The sequence below is a fragment of the Plectropomus leopardus genome, chromosome 5, assembly GCF_008729295.1.
Source record: "Plectropomus leopardus isolate mb chromosome 5, YSFRI_Pleo_2.0, whole genome shotgun sequence".
Lineage (NCBI taxonomy): Eukaryota > Metazoa > Chordata > Actinopteri > Perciformes > Serranidae > Plectropomus > Plectropomus leopardus.
The window spans coordinates 18,815,796-18,832,614 of NC_056467.1; the positions used below are offsets into that span (position 1 = coordinate 18,815,796).

The window sequence follows — 16,819 nt, forward strand, 5'->3', positions numbered from 1 at the left end:
AGAGGCCGTCCACTCATCCTCACTGAGGACACAAGCCTCTCTCTCTCAAACACACACAAGTTCACTATACACACGGAAATATACAGTACTAGTATGTGTGTGTAGCCTATTTGATGTGATTTGTAAAGAAAGGAGGAGAACAGTAGTCGTGCGTCTTTAAAATCTCAGATTACTTATTCACGTCTCACCCAAACTCCTGATTAAGCCCCTTTAATTTCTTGTTGTTGATGTTTTGCACACTTATCAGCTTGTTCCTTGTGGACACATCCCTCCAGTAGTGGAAAAACTATTAAGATCCTCTGCTTAAGTAAAAGTACTAATACCATATGGCAAAACACTCTGTTGCTAGTCAAACTTGAATGAAAATGTCACTTAGGTTAAAGTATGGAAGTAGGATATCAGGAACATGTATGTAAAGTATTAAAGTAAAAATACCCAATGCAGAAAAATCGAGATGGGAACATATATATATAGTATTACATCATATGTAGCATTATTAGTGCTTGTTTCCTGTTTTTTATTTGTTTGGTTTTTTTGTCTGCATTCGCACATGTTATAGTCTTGTACTCTGGCGTCCTCTTGTGGCGTAAATATGCAACTGCAGGTAATATTACTTGATTTCAAAGGGAAACCACGATGTTTATATTTAAGCAACACAAAAGATATTAAGATAAAAATACACTGGGGTTTAAAATGATCTTAATTAGACTCTTCAACAGTTTCCCCGCCTTTGTTTCTCGTCGGTCGCACGATGGCGCTGGTTTATCTCCGCTCACCTTTTTACGTCTCGTGCTCTACTCTTCCGGGTTTGTCGTTGACCATGTGAGAGTTCACAGGGCACGCAGAGGTCGTGTTGTGCTTTTGCTTATAGCTCGTATATATTTTTTTTTTAGCCAGCTGGGAATCGTCGTGATGTGATGGCTTTCCTGAGTTTGTTCCTGAGAAGGCAGCTGCCGCCGGCAGTGTGTCACTTGGCCCGGACGGTGAAGCTGCTCCGGCCTCCCTGCGCCGGAGCGCCGCTGCGGAGGCTGCACGGCTCGGCCCGGCTGCGGCTCACAGAGAAGGGAGGACCGTGGGGGAAGAGCCGAGGGCCGGAGCAGCAGTACCAGCTCTCAGACCTCGACAAGGCGGACGCTTTGGTAAGAACATTTTGTATATTGATCATGGAGCGACACGGTGAAAAAAATCACGGATGCTATTTTGAATCTTATTTGTTGAGAATTGGTGTTATTGTATATCCAAATTATATCTGTCTTGATTAAAAATAACAGCAGTGATCAAATTAAAAGGTCTGTGTTCATTATAGCACTCTTTTCCATTTTTTTTTTTTTTTTTTTTTACAGATGCTGAGAAAGTCCCACGAGACAGGTAATTTGACTAAATGTATGCTGGATAATAAACTAATTTAAACCCTCATATATCAAAACTGAAATTTATTCAACAGTTGCCTTTTATGGGTTAAAACTTCAAAGTATGTTGCCTTTAATGACACATCCAGGTTAGTGATGATGTAGCAGCTGTTTCACCTTTGACAGCTGGTGTGGCATCATTATTTACATGCAGCCAGAGATAGTCTTTCCTAAAGGTTTCAAAGAGATTTCAGTTCAGACTTATTTAGCAATTATGACATAACAGGGCAATAAAAGAGCCATTAAAAGGTTGCACTGACAAAAAGGTAGTTAGGGATGCAACTAACGATTATTTTCATTATCAGTTAATATTTCAGTTGTTTTCATGACTAATCGTTAGTCTGTACAATGACCAAAAAATGTGAAAAATGCTCATCACAATTTCCAAGTGCCCAAAGTGACATCTTCAGTTTGCTTCTTTTGTCCAATCAACGGTACAAACCCCAGTAACTGCATTTACGTCAGAAAAAAAGCAAATTCTCACTTATGACAAGTTATAACCAGACAATGTTTAACGTCTTTATATAAATAGTTGATTAATTTTGGATCGATTGATTAATCTAGGGTCAGGATGTTGCAGCTCTAGTGAGAAGGAGTGAGAAATGTATCTTTTAGTGGAGGGATGATTGAGCCATATTTTGATTGACGGGGTTTCAGTCCGTCACAGTGATGGGATGCGACACTGTGGTTGAGACTGGAGTTAAAACTTTATTTTAGCTCTGAGGAGGCAGCAGGGAGAGAGGAGTGAGGCGTGGGTGTAGTGATGCGCAGGCAGGACACGCAAAAAAGAGGGAGAGAGAGAGAGAACGTACTTTTATACTTTTGGAATACTGAGATAAAAATTAGAAATGGAAACTCAGTTTTATACATAAGCTGTTGCTTTATTATTTAGGTGTAAATTATTATTTAAAGCAAGTTTTGTTCTTAAAAGGTGGGGCATGTTATACATTTACCTTACTACCTTTATTATATTGTTATCATAGAGATTGGTCACATAATTTGAATTCTTATATATTAGGACTTTTTTTTTTTTTTACAGTTTATTAATCTGACAGTTATTTTCCTGATTAATTGATAAGTTGTTTGGTCTAAAAAAATGTCAGAAAATGGTGAAAAATGTCTGGTGTTTCCCAAAACCCAAGATGACATCCTCAAATTTCTACAACTCAAAGATATTCTGTTTGAGTAAATAAACAAGAAAAATATTCACATTTAAGAAGCTGGCATCAGAGTTTTTTCTTTCTCAAAAAAACAAACAAACAAAAAACCTAATCAATTATCAAATTAATATAAAAGTATACTGTGCAGGTTTTTCGGTTGCTGTTTATTGATACACTTGTCAGTGAAAGTGAACGTAAAAGTCAACCTTAGATTCACCCTCGTGTAGCATTTCTCCTCCCTATATTTGAGTGTTTTTCTGCGCTGGCTCTCTTGAGCGCTGTGGGGGTTCACACCCATAAACATCACAAACACAGGAAATAAGAAACTACAGGCAGAAGGCAGAGGCTCTGCAGAAAAATACACTGTTAGTCACTTCTGCCTGAGAAGGATTACTTTTATTTGAATCTATACATATTTTTTTATGAAAATTCCCCACAGTATATCTTTAATTTAACAGCTGAAAATAAATTAGTCGTTGCAGCTCTACCCTGTGTGACGCCACCTAACTACGCCCTGAGCAGAGCTCCACTCAGCCAAAGTGAAAATGCCTATATCGATGTGCAGGGCCTTTAACTTCAGTCAATCAGACGTACTGTAGAAACACAAAAAAGATATTTATATCAAGTTTTGCTGTAAATTTTGCAACATTGACCTCTCTGAGTTGCTTGTATCAGTACACACTATAATAAATGTAAAATATATACTGTTTGAACTAATAATACTAATTGTGACAGTTTATCATTTTTGCCTTTTTTTTTTTTTAAGTAATAGGAAATGCTGGAATATGTTTGCCCATGGACATCAAACTGCAACGCTCAAACTCTACTGCCAGTTAGGGTCAGGCAATATTTAATATTGTATTGATATCGGGATATGAGACTATAATAATATTTTTTAAAAATATTGAATATCCTAATATTATAAGTGTTGTCGCTCCGGCTTAAAGGCTGCCTTACCATAAAGTGGTGTAATTTCCTAAAGTTACACGACTGTTCTAGCTGCTCTGCTATTTACCTTTGACCACTTAGTTATTATATCCACATTATTGATGATAATTTTAAAAAATGTCATTGTGTCAATAGTTTGTTAAAACACAAAAAGTCAACCCCACAATATAGTCATGTAGTTGATAAAGGTATTAGGTCAATAACATTGTGATAAATGACTTTCTCCATATCACCAAGCTCTCCTGCCAATTAAACTTAACACAGAAAGCAAGATTTTCTGTTTTTTTTGTTGCTTTTTAACGCCTAAGATCATCCTTGAGCTGTTTCATATCAACATTTGCAATTTGCATAAAAGTTTTACAACTTAGAGGAGCTCCTCAATTTCCTCTATGCCGTGCTTTGTGGAAAAAGTTAAGTGTTTTTTAATCTGTGTACTGACATTTTGATTAAACTTAGTCTGAAATTGGGACACAGCTTCTTATGTAGGTTTGTTATTGATTAGCACTTTTTTATCACAAGTTTTAGAATAGCAAAACTGGACTGCTTCTGGCTCTGTGCATAGATTTCTGGTCAGGCTGTAACATGTCAGCTGTTAATTTCTGGCTCTCGCCATTTTGCAGGATTCCTCTCGTGGTTCAGGAACGGTCTGCTGGCAACTGGGATCGGAGTCATCGCATTTGTCCAGAGCGAAGTGGGGCGAGAAGCAGGATATGGTACGGGCTCCAACAACTCTTTTTTAATTTAATTTTTTTTTTTTTATGTACAGCAGAGCTGCAAATCGGCACACTCGCAGCCAAAGAAAGCTCTACGGTGGTGCAATAACAGGAGCAGCTTGTGATTCAAGCACAGTAACAAAGACTTGCTGTAGTCCTAAATTCTTTAAAAATAGTGGAGTTTAGAAAAATAAAAAGGCTTGAAAATCAATGAATGTCCATGAAATAAGTAGAATTTTTGTTTTTTTTGTCCTAAAATCAATTTCTAAGAGAACCTTGTAATAGATTTTTTTCAATGAATAATTTCACAAGGATTTTTGAAACCGAATGAAATCATCTTGAGTAAATAATAAAGGAGCCGAGATCCTTGGTATATAGTTGTAACCAATGTCATGGTTACCTGAAATGCCAGTTTTGGTTTTTTTTTCCTGTTTTTAAATAAAGACCTTCAGAAAGATATTAAAGTCATTGGAGTTTTATGCACAATAATGTCTGAAAACTAGTAAAAAAAAAAGTAACATAGCTGGTAAGTAGTTAAGTCATGAATTTACATGTAAGATGAGATCTTATATTCAATTTTAATCATTTAGGAAATATTCTATTTTATCTCCTAGTTTCACTCAGATAGTTAAGATAATATTTAGGCCCAGCCTGCCTCTATCCAAGATTTAATTACAGTGAAAAAATTAATTGGATCTCCACAATAATGCTGTGTCAATCTGTTTTTCCTCAGCCTTCTTCATCCTGGGAGGTGTGTGTGTGTCGTTTGGCGGCGCCTCGTACATTGGCAGCCTCTTTGCCTTGCGGAGGATGATGCTGCTGTCTGTGCCAGCGCTGCTGGCCCAAAGCATCACGGTGGCCAGCGTCGCCCTCTTCTGGCTCTGCGCGGTATCCCTATACATCGGCCGCTTGGAGGTGGAGATCATCCACGAGGGAGAGGAGGAGGAGGGGGAGGATGAGGATGAGTGCCGGGAGTGCCGCGAGAGACGTGAGCATCGGGGTTACCGAGGATCCCACGACAGCAGACATCAGAACAGTGAGGACAGTGACAGCAAGGGGCCCAAAAAGTAGAGATGTTGGACGGTGTGTGTGTGTGTGTGTGTGTGTGTGTGTGTGTGTGTGTGTGTGTGTGTGTGTTGCTTTAATTCAGGGCTTCCCTTATATGTGTGAGCGCATGAGAGTGAGTCTATGAAGATACAGACCTGTTCATTGTTTTTTTTTTGATGTAAAGATTATTGTTTAGGAGGAGAAAGACTTTGACGTTTTCTGGAAAATTGGTCAGAAAATGCTGACGTTTTGGTAGTTTGACCACATTCACTTCTGGTGAATAAATCAGCCTTTTTTGTAAGATTTCTTATCAGATATAGTCAAAACTGCTGCATGTACATTATCATCGGTCTGAAATGTCTTAATTACATCCTCACATTTACAGACACACTGCAAAGACTTTCTAAAACACTGTATGCAATCATTTTAGGCCAGCAGTTGAACTGTTGGTTGTTGTTTGTTTTATGATGTTATTCAACATAAATAACTGCAAATGATTACTTGAAGTTTTCATTAAAGTCTTGAATAACAATAAGCTGGTTGTCGTATGCTGTGAGAAAGAATGAACATGCCATGTGCATGTTTCAGGCCTGTTTTTTTCTGTTTTTCATTTCATTGATAAAGGCTTGGGTTTTTTTATACAGAGGTTTAAACCACCCCGTGAAGTCTTTTTTTTTATTTTGTTTTGTAAGAGAAATAGCACTTTTGTCATTTTTTTGTTTCTCACCAGACTTCTTTTAGATCTTTTGAATTTCACATCAGTTGGTCGTCACTTCACTACAACTGCTGTTTTAATTGGTGTTAAGAAAAGTTGATTGTGTGGAAAAGTTGAGTTTGTGTGCTTGAATTTGGGTTCACTGTTGTTTACTTTTGTTTGTGTGCACCACTTTCAGTACACTCTGCGGTACATACAGTAATAAAGTTAGAAGAAATCCATGCTGATAGTCAATCCGGTGTGCTTGTTTTGCTTTCACTTTTAAGTAGATTAGTGGCTCCCAATCTGAGGGTTTCAGGAGCCTTTCGAGGTCTGAAGGTTATGACATGACTAAGAGGTTTAGGACCAAGGACTAAGAGAGTTTTCTTTTAAATCTCTGCAAAAAAATGTTTTTTTTAATGCATGGACAGTAGTTAATGCTCTGTACGATTCAGTTTGTTTTGTTTTTTATTACATGAATGTAATCGATGCACACTCCACAAAACTTTGCTGCCTTTTTAGCCCAGTAACAACTGAAAAAGATGATTTTTAATCTGTTTTTTTTAGCTGGTTAAATAAATGATGTTCATATATTTTTTAACTTCTATACCAAGAGCGCTCCTAAGTGGAATACAGGATGACCATACCACATACCACACTTTTCTTCACTTTAAAAAGTGTTAGCGCCAAAAGGTTTGGAGCCATTTTATGGTCCATTGTTTTTTGGTAATTTAATTCCAAATTGGGGAAATTGCACCACTTAAGTGGATCCTAAATTATGATGTAATCTTAAAGGAGATACTGCACACTTAACCATGTTTTTTTTTTAACTGAAATGACACGATATGAGTTGTGATGAAACATTAATGCTGGTATATATTTATTTATTTATTTAATTCATATATTAATACTTTAACATCCCATTTGCTGTTTTAAATCGGCCCTTTTTCCTAAATGAGACCTGAGGGTGAAATTACACAAATTATTTTAAGTTTACATTCTGCTTACCTCGTGCATATTCCTGGATAAATTTGAGTTTAATAAAATGAACGCAAACTACGGGGTTTTGTTGATCTCTGAGCATAATGATGCTGCTGTTCACTGTGAACACTGTACATGACAGAAGTCAACAGGATACATACTGTGCATTTTTAAACTTTTCCAAAGCCTTCAGTTGTTTTATGTTTTGTTTTATGCTGGAATCATTTAAATTCTTTTTTTTTTCCCTCATCTACACTAAATACCCCATAATGACAAAGTAAAAAAAAGGATCTTAAATTTACATCTAAGATTTTAAAAGTATATGCAAGATTATCAGTTACTGTTGATAAACATGCGTAACAGTAAGAGTTAAACCCCAAATTCACTCTTATTTAATGTTTTACCTTGCTGTATTTGCATTTTTTTCCAGCGCTATCTCCTGGATGCCTGCAGTCTTTCACCTGATCGCTACCTTTTATAAAACCCTGACCTCACCGTAGCGCTTCACGCTACAGACCAATACACATCCCCAACACAAACATAAGAGAATACTGGTGCAGGGAAGACTTACACACTGTAAAGACCCTTAGTGGGTCATAAGTGATGATTTAGAGGCATTACCTCTGTAAGAGTCTATACATTGTTTATTGGGAAAATCCTGCACAGTATATCTTTAAGTTTTGCAAGTTCATTCAAAAGAAATAAACTGAAGTATTCAGACACTTACCCCAGTACTTGAAGCACAGTTGAGAGCGATTACAACCTTGAGTCTTCTCGAGTATGATGCAACAAACCTGGCACACCCGGAGATATTTAGCCAGTCTTTGCTGCAGATGCTCTAAAAGTCCGTCAGGCTGGATGAGGACTGTTGGTGGACGGCCATTTTCAGGTCTCTCCAGAGATGTTCGACTGGGTGGAAGCTCAGGCTCTGGCCGAACTGCTCAAGGACGTTCAGAGTTATCACTAAACCACTGCTGGATTGTGTTGGCTGTGTGCTTAGAGTCATTGTCATGTCAGGAGGTGAACCCTCTGCGCTGTATGATGTCCTGAGCGCTCTGGACCAGGTCTTCATCAAAGATTTATGTATTTTGCTCCATGCTGTCACCACCAAGTATTCCTGGTAATGAGCTTGCGTGTTTGCCCTCATCCTGGTCAAACAGTTCTGTCTTGGTTTCATCAGATCAGAGATTCTTGTCCTGAAGTGTACATATCCTTTAGGAGCCTTTATGTGCCTTTTACTGAGGCCACTCTGCCATAAGAGTGTCACAGTGATGGCTGTCCTTCAGAAAGTCTCAGGAGCTGGAGTTACCATTGAATTCGTGGTCACTTCTATTATCGTGGCCCATCTCCCCAAATCACTCCTCTTGCAAGAGTCATAGTTGCTCCAAAACTTTTTCTATGTAAGATACATTGAAGCCAGCATCATTTTTCTGTAGCCATCCCCAAATCTGCACCTCAACACAATCATGTCTCTGGGTTCTGCGAGAAGTTCCTTCAACCTCATGGCTTGCTTTTTTGCTTTGATATGCATTGCTGTGAGATCTTACAGACACAGGTGTGTGACCTTCCTAATCATGTCCAATCAGGGGAATTTAACACAGGTGGACTCCAAGCAAGGTGCAGCAATATTTCAACCATGATTAAGAGAAATGGGAAACACCTGAGATAGTATCAAGCACAGATTCATGAGAGGGGGAAATGAATTAAGCAAATGAAGCTACAAAATGCCAACAACAAAAAAATTGAAGGGGTCTATTTAATTTCTGAATGCACTGTTAATACACTCTCATCAAAAATTGAGACAAAACATGCAAAGATCTCTTTGCCAGATCTTTTAAATAAAACAACTCTAATTTGCAGCAAATTATCAGTACAAATAAAGACTTCTCCTTGTAACCCAATATTTCATGAGAAGTTATATTTTTTTGATTATGCCAACATAGCCCAATTTAATATCTAAGTGCTGTCGGAGTAGAAACTCTCCTCACAGTAGGAGTCAAAAGATGTACAAACTGTCCACACAAACACATGCTGCACATGCATAATTTTTATAATGAGCTTCTCATCTGCAAGCATGTATGAATATATGAACTGAGTGGAGCAGCATGTGGTTGCTGTTGTGTGTGTGTGTATGTGTGGGAGTGTTAGTGATGGGGGGGCTTTGTCTGTGATAACTATCACTGACTGGGTTAGGGCGAAGGTCTGTGATATCTCGCGGCCATCGACACACAGTGTTGCTGTTGAGACTCACCTCAGAGTCACCCTTTCTTCCTCTCCTTCTCTCTCCTTCACTCTCACTCTCCTCTCCTCCCACCTCTCCTTCGCTGATTCCCAGGGCGTCTCAGTGCAGTTGTGTTTCACATGCAGGGTGTGTCTAGATGGCTGCTGCAGTGTGACCAGCACCCACCTCCTCCCCCTCGAGCCCCTCTCCTCCCTCCAATACTCCCTCCCTCAGATCCTCTTCTACCCTTTCCCCCTCCAGTCGTTTCTTTCTGGACTCCTCCTCACGTTCTCCTCCCCTCTCCTCCCCTCCCCTCCTCTCCTCTCTGCTCCTCATCTCTCGTCCGCGGCTGCATCTGACTGCACAGGTCTGTTTGGCATGCAGGAGGCTCCTGAGGCCTGGCGCGTCTAAAGGGCAGGGCGCCCAGAGGCAGGAGACGCGCCCTCACTGACAAACACCATCCACCCCAGACCCGAGCAGCTACAGAAACCACAACACCAGCCGCAGCTCCGAGTCCAGGGGTAACCTCATACATCTCGAAACCTGAGCTGCACATCTACACTCCCCAGCCCTAACCTCTGCTTATTTTGAGAGCAGATTGCTCATCTGCTCTCAGGTGTTAAATGCCATGTGTATGGATCAAAGGATCTGCCTTGAGAAGTGCATTAAGTATGGATTGGCCTTCTCCAGGCTGAGAGGAGAAAGCAGGAGATTGTTGGGCAACATTGACAAAAATAGAGGCAGCAGAGGAGGGACGGAGGAAAGAGAGAGTTGTGGAGGTGTAGTAAGCCCGTGTCAGGTGGAGGCTGTCTGGGTGTCTCACTGCATCCCTCACTCTATTATTCCTACCCATATTTTTACTCTTTCAAATGCATTTACATGTGCTAAGGTATTTCCCCCGGGAGCACGACTCCAATTCAGGGGGTAAGATAAGCCATCAAAGTCAGTGACAGAGAGGGCATATGGGTGACTCAATGACAGGCTGAGTAGAAGACAGTCAGGAGAGCTGCCATGACTTGCACACGCGCACACACACACACACACACACACAGACACACAAATGCACACTGACACAAATCTTTACTTAAACTGTACTCCACAAAAAAGAAGATATAAAGACGAAAGCGGAGGTTGTTGTGTTCCCAGCACATCAGCGCGCACACATCCACTTATACAGTACATACGGTTTTGCACGTACAATGGCATTTTCTCCCCAACAACTGCTCTTGTTTAGTATGCGCTTCCTTTGGTCTTGAGGAGGAATGATCCTCACTCTAATGAACTAGGGCCTGCCACTTGAATGTAAAACAGGATTTAACCCGTCTTCAATGTCAGAGCCCCTCCCTGGGGCTGCTTCAGACAACACACACGCACACACACTCGCAAATTCATGGAGACGCATACACACGCACACAGACACGCGAGCAAACCAACATTGTACACACACACATATGTACACACATGGTAATGCATGCCCGCATATAATCTCTCATAAGTGAGACGCTCTCTGTGCACTCGCTGTACTTTTATGTTCATTTCAGACAAATTTGTTGCACTCAGGCAACGTCCCACCTCGTCCCAGGGTCACTCTCACCTGATCCACAATTCACTTTTTTAGTAAGGATCAATACTGTTGTGTTTTATTGTCAACTCTGGGAATATGCAAGACTGCCCATGTGATTGTCGATGACATATAACTATCTGCTGTTGCACAACATGACATCTTCTCTGTTTATCCTGCTGCTGATTTGTTCCTTGGGTTTGTTTTTCTTGGCTGTGTGTTGCTTGAATTTATGTCTTGCATGTATAGTGAGAGGCTGTTCATAAATGTCTGAAATAAGCCTGAAATAGTAATGTTTTGTGAATGAGATGCATGATAGCAGCTGATATTAACAAATCTTCAGCATGCAAATAGAGCCTACTTAAAAATATGTCTTCCACATGATCTATTTGAGTTACACATGAAATTATAATTCTAAAAAATAAATTGAGTCATGCCAGGCTGAGTTCATGCGCCGCACAGAAACAAGAAAAGAAAACGACAAAGCCTTGACTTGTGCTCCTCTACTGGAATATTTTATTGTTATTGTCATCTGTATCATGGTTTTTCTCTTTACATTTGATCATTTTATTCGATGAGCGGGTGGAGTATTCACAAAGATGGGGGGATAACGTTAGATTCACAGTGATGGGCAGGGGGGTTAGCTATTTAATTCAACAAAAAGGAAAAAAAAAGGAAACATACACACTTGTACAAGCACACGCACGCAATCATACACACACACGTTATACCATTAAACACCCGAGAAGATGTGCGCTCACACATATTTGCATGTGACGGCTTCAGTATGGGTGTGTAGTGCACATCGGAGCCGAACAATTAGAAATGCCTCTTCTTTTTTTTTCTGTCAGACATCAGAGATTTCTACATAAACTAAGCCCTCAAATCAGGCAGTCAACTTTAATCTGAATTCGGAAGCAAAAAAAAAGCAACGTACATATGGTGACTGGCTTTATGGCCTCATTTTGAAGACAGATGATAGAAATTTCAGTTTATTTTTATTACACGACATGTACATTTAAAGGACTTTTTCCCAAAGTGCTAGAGAGTTTTCTGCCATTTATTTCTGAGAGTGTATATCATTGATTATATTGTATTGCTGTCACAATTTTTCAATGATGTGTTGGGCTGTATCAATATAAACATTTTGTCCAAAAAGGAGCAAATGTTAACATTCTCAATTGTTTGAGTGTCTTTTAGAAAATCATCAAATTGTTTGTGACAGTTCAAATGCACTGATTGCTTCTTTTTTCCACATAAAAAAGTGTTTTGTATTTGTTTGTTTTTTTTTTTCCTTTTGTCCTGACAGGAATCCAAATCAATCAGTGTGAAAACAGAAATTTAAAGTGTTTTATATTTCCACTTTTTAATTTAAAACTTCTCTCCCAGGTGTCTGAATTAAACTGAAACCAATATCAGAATAATTTTGGTAGTTTTTATTGACCTCTTATGGTCGATTTTTAATGACCACATGTGGTCTGTTTATTTACCTGCCTTTTTAAATGACCATTTATCCCCTTATCTACGCGGGGGTCAGGCTATGATATTAGTGACCACTCTTGCATTGTTTTCTTTTTTTTCTGTTTTAACAGGATCACACGGCGAGTGCTAAGTGATGAAGTGCTTTGAGTTCACACCAGAACAAATTTCAGTAAGTGCTCGGAAAAACACAGAGGTTTAAATGGTAACAAACACTTGTGTCCAGCACTGTTTCTCCCTCCTAAAAACATTTTCAGAAACATCCTTTTCAGAGAATAAAAAAAGGTGTTTGGATGATATTGTACATCCAATAAAATAATGTTAGTTTGTCTGTCTAGACACATTTTTCACACAATCCTTCCATTAAAAAAAATCAAATAAAAAAAAATTAATATGGCTTTCATACACAAACCCAATCGCAGCATCACACAGAATATACTATAATTAATACTCAGTTAAACAAGTGACCTTTCTATAATCAAACAATAGAAATAGCGTCCTGTCTGCATTGCATTTTCTTCCCTTATATATAATGGAATGTCTGGGACGACATTATTCATATTTTTGTCCCAACAGTGTGCTTTAAGTATGGCTGACTGATGAATACTTGTTTTTTATTCTTATTATTATTTTGAATCTCAATACAAAAAACACCAGAGGGCTTTCTCCATCAGTTTTTAAGGGGAAACCCTTAAATCAAACTCTCACCTGAAATCTCAGCATGAGAGATGATTTGTATAATACTGCAATAATAAAAATTTATATTCCAAAGTCGCTTTCATTCCTACCGACGTGTAAGTGTCCATCTCTTTCTACTGGCTTTAGGGTTAATCGGGTTAATTGGAGTGACAGTGAGGAGGATGTGAGCTGAGGGTCTTTATGGTTTTGTCTCTATATACAATATGGCTTCTCTGAGTGGAAGAGACACAGAAATCAACACAATCGTCGAGAGAAAGACACAGAGCAGAGTTCATTATTGTTGTAGAGACGGAAAGTCTTGAGGGACGACCAGTCAAAAGTTTCCACGTCCCGTTTTCTCTGAGAGTCACTGTCACTTGTCCACGATAGGCAGACACAATAATTCCCTATGGCAGTGACTTGTCACATATTCTAAAACTGCAGTTATTCAACTCAATGTCCAATTAGTAACGTCCTTAGAGGCTTAATGTCCTGCCACTTCTGTCTCTCCTGCCCTTTTCAGTGTCTCTCTTTCTGGTCTGTCACTCTGCTCCGTCCTTCATTTTTATCTTCTCCTCTCACCTCCTCCCTTCTGAGTCTCAGTCCTCCTCGGAGCCTGCAGCCCCCCTCAGTCCATTCATACAGAAGGGCAGGCCGGAGGAGAAAGGGCTGTCAGACGGGGAGAAACCACTGAAGGGTGGCAAGCCGGCCAACCGCTGTAGGTGAGGGAAGAAGGCTGGCGGGGGTCCCTTGTGGTGGTCCGAGCGTAGCTGCAGGCCATCGCTGTGTCCTGCACTGTGGTGATGGGAGGGGGGCAGCTCAGGTGGAGCGTAGCGGATAGTGCTGGGAGCATAGAGGCTCTGAGGGCCCTGCGGGCCGAGGGCAAGGGGGTGGAAGAGGACCCGCCCCGCTGCACCGCCTGCAGCCAGTCTCTGGAGCAGCTCAAAGTCAGGAGCACTACCTGCACCGCTGCTGCTCCGACTCACCACCCCCGACACGACTCTGTCCTCACGGGGCAGCGGGGAGGACACGGACATGGCGGGAGACAGAGCTGGGGACGGGGGAGTGAACAATCCTTTTGGGGGGGCTTCACTGCTGGAGGAAGAGTCGGGGATCGGGGTGGTGGGGCTGTCGCCGTTGAGGCTGCTGGAGGGCGTGTGTGCGTGTGAGGGCTGGGGCTGGGTGGTGTGTGTGAGGGAGGTGGAGGTTTGTGTGTGTGACGCCCAACGCCCCCCGGTGGTCAGGGCATCGTGTTCAGTCTTGATGCTGGGGCTGCCGGGCAGGGGAGACGGGGTCACCACGCTCTTCAGCTGCTGGATCACAGCCCGGCCGTTGTGCACCCTGCTCCCCCTCTCTCCTCTAGTGGGGGTTTCTCCTCCTCGACTATGTTTACCCGCTCCCCCGCCATCTTCCTGTTTCAATCTGTCACTGTCTCCCCCCTGGTCCCACTCTGTCTCTTCCTCCTCCTCCCCCTCGCTCTCGCTCGCCAGGTCAGAGGAGGCCGATACACTCTCTTCTGCATGACGGAGCTCCTCCAGTCGGCGACGGGTTTCAGGAGGAGCGCCCTCGGGGTCAGACCTCAGCAGGCGCTTTCTCCTGTCCTCTGATTGGATGGCGACGGCGGTGAATTTCTCTCTGCCTTTAGTGTCGGGGTCACCCTTCCCCACTGAGCTCTTCACTGGCTGCGAGCCTGAGGAGGGAGGGAGATTTTTATGATAAAAAGAGGTGCAGTCAGGTGTTTGTGTGTGTCAGTGGGCATCACGGGAAGGAAGTAATGTGTGTGTAGCGTCCTACCTCGGGCCTGTGGGGAGCTGTCGGTGGGGGAAGAGCTAACACGAAGCCGCTCCGCTCGTACGTTCTCTGGTAGCTGAAGCAGATCCAGGGGAGTGTCAGGCAGCTCTGTTCGACTGGATGGATGGATGATAGATGTGAAAATGGAAAAGGAGAAAAGGTGGACGTATACACAAATGATCATCTGCCACTTAAAAGCCACTTAAAAAAAAACACTAGTGCCGTGTTGATTTGAGTGAATACTTAGAGATGGAAACAACATATAATCAGCCTAATAGCAACCTCAAATAGCCAAACTGCCTCAAACCCTTCTAACCTCCACCTAACACATCCACCCAATTCTCCAAACAACAGCCCTTATCACACATACACAAGCACCAATGCGAAAACAGACAGACAGGCAGACCCCGCCCTTCAAGACACACACACACACACACACACACACACACACACACACACACACACACACACACACAGTGCCCCACTCAGCAGCCCACCTATACACAGTTAAGCTCAGACAAGGAGGAGGCTGTTGGAGAAGTTAATGAGCTCTTGTAATTACAGCACTAATTAACTAAAACACCATTCAGCCCCAAAATTCTGACATCCATTTGTTGTAATTATATAGCTTTAGTCCAATTAGCATTGAAATTCAGCCTACTCCTCTTGTTTTTGTCTGACTGCTCCGCCGTTGTGCTATGAACTGTGTTTGTGCATGCGTGTGTGTGCATGTGTGTGTGTGTGTGTGTGTGTGTGTGTGCATATATGAGTCTTCTGAGTATATCTGCATCCTTGTCTGGGTGAATATGTATGTGTGTGTGTGTGTGTGTGTGTGTGTGCGTACAAGAGGGAAACAAAGGGGAAAGCATATTTTGTCAAGGTAACTGCAGTTGTTGTGGCTGCGGAGTAAATAAATAAAGCCTTAAACAAAAGTAATAAGACATTTGAAGGATCATTTAAACCTAAATGAAACAAAAGGTGCAGAGTGTTCAATTTTTTGTAATCAAAACCTTCTTAGATCATGTCTGTACAATTCAGACATTAAACAGGGACGGCGTAATGCTGCACTGCTAGTTACAGAGCTAAACAGCATTACAGAGTCTGCAAGAAAAATGACTTTAACTTAATATATAGTATATTATATATAATATATAATAGTCATTATAGTGGACGAAATCAATAAAAAGAGATTCACTAAGTATAAGTCTATTTGGGGGTACAAAATAAATAAATACATTTATTAATTTAATTTAAAATAATAATAATAATAATAATAGCAATAATAATAATATGTATCTAAAATCTAAAAAAACATGAAATCACCTAATTTTTGCCACGTTATAATTTAGTTTAATTTTTGGTTATCTTTAATACAAATATAAAATGTCAAACAACTGTGGTTTGCTTTGATGTCACTATTTGGAGTAACAATCCTCACTTTTCTCACATGTTGGAGTAAATGAAACTCTTCCAATAATCCCTCTGCATTTCATTATCTATCCCTTCAAAGGATCTGTGCACAGTATGCTGCCTTCAAATATAAACTCAGCTCATATCAGCAACCCTGGAGCACAGAATATGGCTCTACTGACCTCAGGACATAGTTGACCCAGATGACGTTTCGCTCATGGGGAGCTTTGTGGTTGATGGAGACGGTGGCAGTGGACTGGATCCACAGGTAGCCTCCTCTCCTCTGGAGCCAGCGGTAGTAACCGGTCACCACCTGGCCTTTCCTCAGCACTGAGTGGACACAAGCGGAGGGTGGAAAGAAAGAAAGGACACCAGAGAAAGGACAAGAGAAGTCCGTTATTGGTTTTGCAGTTCATGATGATGGCAGCAGAGGGCGCCTATCACAACAGGACAGAATTCAATTTTGACAGGCTCTCCCCCAAGTTCACACACTGTGTAGACTAACGAGCATGGGGATAAATTCAATATACAATGCGACTCACAGTCCTCATGGCTCTGCCGAAGGTTTTCCAGGTCTTCCACATGTATGAAGTGGTAACAGGTGTGTCCCACCACCTCTGCTGGGGTCATATCCATATACTCTGAGATCCTATAAAGAAATGCAACAAAAAAATATTTGTATATATTCAATTTCCAAAACCTCTAAACTCCAAAACACAAAGTCCTC

General features: G+C 41.1%; 2 protein-coding genes across 2 annotated transcripts in view; one reads left to right on the forward strand and one right to left on the reverse strand.

The window, feature by feature from the left end:
• Positions 1-828: 828 nt before the first annotated feature.
• tmem160 (transmembrane protein 160) lies at positions 829-6,226 on the forward strand. The gene is made up of 4 exons (XM_042487093.1): positions 829-1,139; positions 1,344-1,368; positions 4,138-4,230; positions 4,964-6,226. The coding sequence occupies exons 1-4, from the start codon at positions 918-920 to the stop codon at positions 5,299-5,301; spliced, it is 678 nt and encodes a 225-aa protein (XP_042343027.1). The 5' UTR covers positions 829-917; the 3' UTR covers positions 5,302-6,226.
• A 6,358-nt stretch (positions 6,227-12,584) lies between these two features.
• The window catches only part of npas1 (neuronal PAS domain protein 1), a 42,486-nt gene continuing 38,251 nt past the window's right edge, over positions 12,585-16,819 (reverse strand). Inside the window, exons 9-12 of the mRNA XM_042486740.1 lie at positions 16,635-16,741; positions 16,275-16,422; positions 14,686-14,798; positions 12,585-14,581 (exon numbers count right to left, since the gene is read on the reverse strand). Of these exons, the coding sequence (XP_042342674.1) occupies positions 13,491-14,581; positions 14,686-14,798; positions 16,275-16,422; positions 16,635-16,741 (1,459 nt within the window). The 3' untranslated portion in view covers positions 12,585-13,490. The remainder of the gene's footprint in view (positions 14,582-14,685; positions 14,799-16,274; positions 16,423-16,634; positions 16,742-16,819) is intronic.